Source organism: Helianthus annuus, chromosome 15 (genome assembly GCF_002127325.2).
Source record: "Helianthus annuus cultivar XRQ/B chromosome 15, HanXRQr2.0-SUNRISE, whole genome shotgun sequence".
NCBI lineage: Eukaryota > Viridiplantae > Streptophyta > Magnoliopsida > Asterales > Asteraceae > Helianthus > Helianthus annuus.
The window spans coordinates 18,204,768-18,211,784 of NC_035447.2; the positions used below are offsets into that span (position 1 = coordinate 18,204,768).

At 35.4% G+C, this 7,017-nt stretch overlaps 1 protein-coding gene across 1 annotated transcript; it reads right to left on the reverse strand.

Moving 5' to 3' along the window:
• Nucleotides 1-1,353: 1,353 nt before the first annotated feature.
• LOC110869325 (protoporphyrinogen oxidase 2) lies at nucleotides 1,354-1,906 on the reverse strand. Its single transcript, XM_022118623.2, has 3 exons — nucleotides 1,782-1,906; nucleotides 1,596-1,704; nucleotides 1,354-1,522 (listed from the first exon to the last, which is right to left on the reverse strand). The coding sequence occupies exons 1-3, from the start codon at nucleotides 1,894-1,896 to the stop codon at nucleotides 1,396-1,398; spliced, it is 351 nt and encodes a 116-aa protein (XP_021974315.2). The 5' UTR covers nucleotides 1,897-1,906; the 3' UTR covers nucleotides 1,354-1,395.
• Nucleotides 1,907-7,017: the final 5,111 nt, after the last annotated feature.

Below are 7,017 nucleotides of genomic sequence, written 5' to 3' on the forward strand. Positions count from 1 at the left end.
AGATGCGTAACATGTGGTCCATACATTGAGTTTCTTTAGTTTTTTGAACTCAAAGAGTTTTTTCCTCTATAATTGCCCATATATACATACATATATATATATATATATATATATATATATATATATAGGGAGCCGCTAGAATCAAAACCACCTCGAGTTGTAAGAACCGCGAGAACTACACCCCACGGAGCGCCGTTCGCCATGATTTTTTTTTTACAAGTAGATGTGTATATTATAAACACAGCCGTAAAAAATCATGGCGAACGGCGCTCCGTGGGGTGTAGTTTTTTACACCACAAGTTTGGTGAAAAAAAAAAGAAAAAAGAAAAAAAATTAAAAAACACCAAACTTGTGGTGTAAAAAACTACACCCCACGGAGCGCCGTTCGCCATGATTTTTTACGGCTGTGTTTATAATACACACATCTACTTGTAAAAAAAAATCATGGCGAACGGCGCTCCGTGGGGTGTAGTTCTCGCTGTTCTTACAACTCGGGGTGGTTTTCATTCTAGCAGCCCCCTATATATATATATATATATATATATATATATATATATATATATATATATATATATATATATATATATAGGAGAATGATCCGTTAGGAACCACCCTTTATTGCGAGAACCGCGAGAACCAATGTGAACACAACCAAAAATATCTAAAAATAGCTAAAAAACACACAAATTTTTTTTTTAACATTTTTTATAAAAAAAATCGCTACTTTTAATAGCCAAAAAATATGTCAAGTTACCCCCCTATCCAAATTTCCTATCTACAAATTATCCGATGATTCTGATTATAACTCTTGAAGTCAAAATAGACGGTTTAAAAATATGCGTCTACACATCCCGAAAGGCACTTTGAAAGCATCCAAGAACCTCTACAGTCAATTCTTGAAGAATGAAATTGTTTTACCACATTCTATAGTAGAAAGTAACAAAGAAATTTAAAAAAAAAAATGAAATGATTAATTATACATTACATACCAGATGATGAGAGATACCCTTCCCTACCAATATCCCAGGTGATATAGTGTGATCACATAAACAAATTGTCATGTTTTAAATGTATACTTTGATCACATAAACAAATTTCCTTTTAGTTTAATTTAATTATAATTAGAACGCGCCCATACAATGGAAATGCTTTGCTCCAATAATAGTGACTGCAATTAAATTCACATCCCCGTAACGTATAGCATGACCAAAAAGGCAAAAAAAAAGGGCAAACTTTAAGCATAAGTCGTATTTACATTGCGCATACATCTATGTACCTCAAGACTTATTTAACTTTTTGTTACTTTTAGCAACAAATTCAGTTTGCGATGGAAAACGTCAAGGTGAATAAGAATTTTTGTTTAACCAGATAAAAAGACCATAGGTAAGCAAGTGGTTACATTCCTTGTTCTAGTAAAAAAATATTGTTAATAGTGTTGTGCCCTTCCGTTAGAAATTTTGGCTCCCCTTCTGTTCCAAGCAACTGTCTGAGGCCAGAAGTTACTATATGCTTCAACTCGTCCCTGAAATAGTATTTTAGATTATTGACACATGCCCAAAAAATTCATTAAAACTTGCGTAATTAAGTGAGCCTACCTCGAAGCTTTGGCCAGTTCTTTGTTTCGACTACCCCCAACAAAGGTGGTGTAAAGGTACACGTCTTCCGACGCACGATCTGGAATCATCATCGAAGAGAAGAGAGTGCCTGCATAGCAGAATTTTCGCTATGCCGTTACGGTAAACAAATTAAAAAAACTATTGGAAGCCAGTATCAAGCCTCACCTAGTGTCCTCAAACCATTTTTCTGCTCCTTGTCTGGAACAAGAACTCCAAAACCCTCGAGGGGCTGCTTCACGTTTTCTTTCTTGAAAGTCGAGATTATTACTGATATTGGCATATAATTCACCTGCACTACAAAACCAAAAGCTAAAAAATGACACTAAAAAAGTTTTAATTTTTAATTGGATGCTGATGTTAAAAGGTTTTTTCTCTTGGTAGAATTTACTGACTGTCAAATTTGACGGAACTATAACTTAACTAACACTTCGGTAAAAAAAAATACCTCTTGTATGAAATTAAGCGGAAACGGACTTCCGATCTTTGTAATCTTCATTTCTTTTACATTGCCAGGTGGGGCCTAACTGGGGAACATATCTTCATCAAGATTCAAGAATGCAAGAGATTAACCAAATTTCTGTCACGGATAGTAAAAGATTACCCAATGGATGTACTCACAGTCATTGTATCTATATATAAAAGTGGCGATGAGCACAAGCCTATATATATTAAACTATCAAACAAAATAAAAAATATTAAAAATCAAACTTTAGCTCTTACCCAGAATGCATGCGGAACATTTTAGGAACGATATCATCCTGCTTACATAATTTCAACCCCACCTTTGATTGTGGCCTTGGCATATATACATCAACGACCAACGTCCTTCTTCATAATTTATTTTTAGCCTGAATTAAAGATGCTGCCCCATAAACTGCAACGCTGAACCATGAATAAAACATCTAAAATATCTAAAGACTATTACATAATAACAATCCCTTAGAAGTATGCCTGGTAAACCTAACTTTGGGTCCATATGGGTCATTTTGATGACCTGCCGGGTCCTTCTGGGTATGGAGATATTTAAGAATGGGTTATAATGGGTTTAATTAAATGACGCAGGTTTGAGTGTTGGTTCAGGTCCCGCAATACTCTCACGTAAGTATGTAGTATATGTGAATTGGAAGCTAAAGATAATATGCAGAAGGGTGTGCAATATTCACAGAAACAAATGGCTTTAAATAGCCTTTACAAAACAAACGTGCAAATAAAAAACAATATAAACTCCTAAAGAACCGGACATAGATGCATACTAATTCTTTCCTCTATTTCGGCAACTGACTCCAACTTACTCTCCAAGTCTGTCTTCAAACGTGCAAGATGATCCCATTAACATGCAACCTATTATTGACCCAATTTACTGCTGACTCAGGATCATGACCCGTGAACGACCCGATTAAACCGCGATCCGATAACGCACCGACCCGTGACCCGCGAACCAAACCCGATTAACCCAACATTGAGAACGGGTCAGAACGGGTTATTCTTAAACTGGGAAAGGGTTGAATTAAAAGAACGAAGTTAAAGAACGGGTCAGAAAGTTCAGAATGGGTGATTTATTATCGCCACGATACCACATCAAAAGTCACCACCACAAGCTTCCGGTCACCGCTCACACTTCCGACAGCCGCCGGTGCCACCACTTACCTTGGTCTACCGCCCACCCCCGTTGATTTTACAGTGCGTATGTGTACCCGTTTTCATCTACCGTTCTGGTGGTTTTGGTTGCAGGTGTGGGGTTATGAAGATCTGAAACTTGAGACTGCTCGTGATGGAGGGAGAGAAGCTGGGTTTAATATTTATTTTAGTAATAGGAGTCATGGGTTAGTTGCTTTTTTTTTCACTGGATCCAATTCCTGGAAACACAATTCGTGGAAAAAGATAAATAGATGCAGAAGTTAACATTTTCAAATCGACCCGACCCAACCCGAACACATTCTGACCCAGACCCGTTTCAACCTGAACCCGTTTTGACCCGGACTAGTTCCAACCTGCACCCATTCCAACCCGAACCAAAACAACCCTTTTTTAGAATCGACCCGTTTCAACCCTAACCCGTTTTGACCCGAACCAAAACAACTCTTTTTTAGTGATTTCTAGATCTTATCTTTTTTAGTGTAAAACTCGTAAATCACAAATTGTCCTAACTCACGTCTTTATATATGTTTCAATTGTAATTACACTTTAATTTTTAAGATTACACTAAAGTAGTTGTAATCTTGGCTGACAAATTTAGAATCACGTATAAAAGGGACCCTCATGCAATGTCTTAATTATTGTAATATATCATTTTCTTTGAGAACATATCTTTTGTGCATCCATTCTATGTCATCAGGGTTCTGACCAGCCAACGCGATTCGACCAGATCATTGATACTGTCACACCCTGACTTTTGCGGAAGCGTGATTATGTGTGACTTGCTTAATATCATTGCATTTAATCATAACAACAACTATATGATTAAACTAACGATGATCATCCATTAAATAAGTTTAAAAACATAACAACATTGTCTTAAACATAGACTTCAAATTCGAGTACAAACCATGCAACTTATTTTAAGAGTTCACAAGGACTCGACAAAAGACATTAAAAATAACCAGGCTTTGGAAGATGTGTCCTGTCCAGGATAAGACACACTAACCAAACCCTAAGACCATGGATGACATCTTTTATTCTCAAACAACACTTGGAACTTCCAAACGCCCGCCAGATCCACATTTAATTCCCTGAAATACATGTAGTATGAAAACATCAACAAAAGTTGAGCGAGTTCATGTGTTTGTTTGTGTGCACGAATAAACCTTTGAAATCAGTGAAAGTATGTATGTATGTTTGTAAACTCCTGTTATTAAAGCAACAAGGAAAACAGATCATTAATGGTTGTGTGACGTGATGCAGGAAGGCTCAAACCTAGTAGATTTTGCACCGGGCTTCCGGCTGTAAGACATAGTCATCCCATGGGCCAAACCTTGGTTCAACATGGGCGGGGCTCGCTACACCCAAATAGATCTATCACTCATGTCCCTCGGTCCTACAACGAGGACAAATGGTCTTAAGCGTTATACCCACCACTCACATGATCTAGCAGTACCCTTCCTTAGCTAACCATACCAAATAATAACGTTTGTAAACAGTTTGTAACATGTACTTCACCCCCGAAGTTATAAAACTGAAAACAGTTAAAAGAAAAGGGAGACATGAACTCACGGTTTTGCGTTCTTCAACGGTAACTCAAAGCTCCTTCGAATATACACGACTACCTACAACGTGCTAAGGTCTATTAGACGAGTGGGTCGTGCCTTGACTTAGTATTAGTTAGTGTCTTTGAGTTACGTTCTTTGTGTCTTCAATATTAATCCAAGTTATAATTATTTGTTAAAATAATAAATATTTTAACTTAAATTATATTTATTGAATTTTGGAATAATAGTTAAAACAATATATTTTAACTTAATACCTTTCAAAAATAACGTATTTCATGTTTGAAGAAAATACATTTTTCTCTTAGAAATAACGTATTTCATGTTAAAACAATATATTCCTTGTCAGAAATAACGTATTTCAAAAATATAATTGAAGAAAATACATTTTTCTCTCAGAAATAACGTATTTCATGTTTGTTTGAGAAAATATATATTTCTTTCAAAAATAATATATCTTCTAAAAATTTCAAGAAAAATATATATATTTTCACTTGCCAAAAATAATATATTTTTCCCTTGTCAAAAATATGATATATTCTTGTAATATTTGTAAAAATCATATTTTTGTTCTCTTGGTGTCCAAAATATTATTTACCAAAATACACTTATGAATAAAGTTTCCGGAATATTTTTGTTCGTTATATTCCTTTGTTCGGTTTCACCAATATTTTGTGTATTCTTCGTATATTCACATTTTTGGAATTTTGGTAATATTTTGGATTGTGATTTTTGGTATTTTGATGAGTTATATTATTTCAAGTCCTAAAATGATATAACTAATACACATAATATACAAATAATCACACACATGGTGACTTCTAAATATATATTTTCCTAAATACATATTTAGTCACTTTTATTTATAAAAACCAACCTCCAATATTTATATTTTTGTAACAAAAAATATGGCAAACTTTATGTGAAAAATCCATGGTTTAAAATACACTTGTAAATATTTGTTTAGAAATATTTTTCTAAGTGTTTAATTTTTAGAAAAAATTTGCCATAGTTTCCCCTAAAAATGGAGGTTTCCATACCTTGAAGGTATATCATTTTCTTTTGTAAATCAACACAATCTGTGACAACTCGAAATTTCACCCTATGCATTGGCGTAGCCTGTGCGTATGTAATTAACCTGTGAGCTTAATTGTCTAATACGTGATGAAGTTGTGAGTTTAATTGTTTAATAGGTGATATCGTTGTGAGTTAAATGCTTATTATGTGAACGATATAAACTAGTATATGTTATGTTTTTGGATTGCACAAATACTCCGGGTCACACATTTCGTTACCATCGCACACCTTTCGGCCCTTTGGGTGTTTGGGCTCGGCCCAAGTGTAACACCTCGAATTTTTGTGTCCAATGATGTGTTAACACGTGTCATTTGTTTACACGTAACATCTATAATAAATAAAGGACTAATTTTGACAAACCTTGAAAGTATATAAATTCGAGGGTTATAAATGTCAACAAGGGTAAATATACTGTATAGTATCCCTAAATAATGCTTAAACCTTCAAACGAATAAATTATAGATCGTACAAAAACAAAACGCGGAAGAAAGTGAGAGATTACAAACTACAGGGGTTAACTGTGTCAACATGTTTAATAATACCTCTGAGTGACCCTTTAACGTTCCCAAGACTTTGTAACGGTATTATACCCTCACTAAAATAACATATATGAATTTCGCGAAGTTTCGATATGAAACGAGAAAGTTACGATCGAATTCGTAGAAGAAGGGTTAAAAGCGTCAATAATGAAAGTTAAGGCTTTCTGAATAATTAATAAATAAACCGGGGACTTTATAATGCGGGTAAATAACACGAGGCCCCTATCGGTAAATAACCGAGGGCCAAACCGCAAAGTTACCCCTTCAAATCCGAAAGGTCAGGCGAATCATTACGAAAGATTTCGTTATTAATGGTCTGATTCTGTAATCATTATAAAAGATTTGAAAAAATTCAGAAAATATAACCTCACGCGACCCGCGTAAGGTTTAAACATAAGTTGAGGCGGGCCGCGAGCTTCCTCAACTACGCGTCTGATCTCTTGATCCCAGGCGACCCGCGTAAAAGTTGCATGGAATGTCCATGCGGGTCGCGTATGACGCCCAGATACAGAATAGTAGTAACTACTTGGCTTTTGGAGCTTTTGAATGATCAAACAACCAACAAATGGGCATGGGCACCCT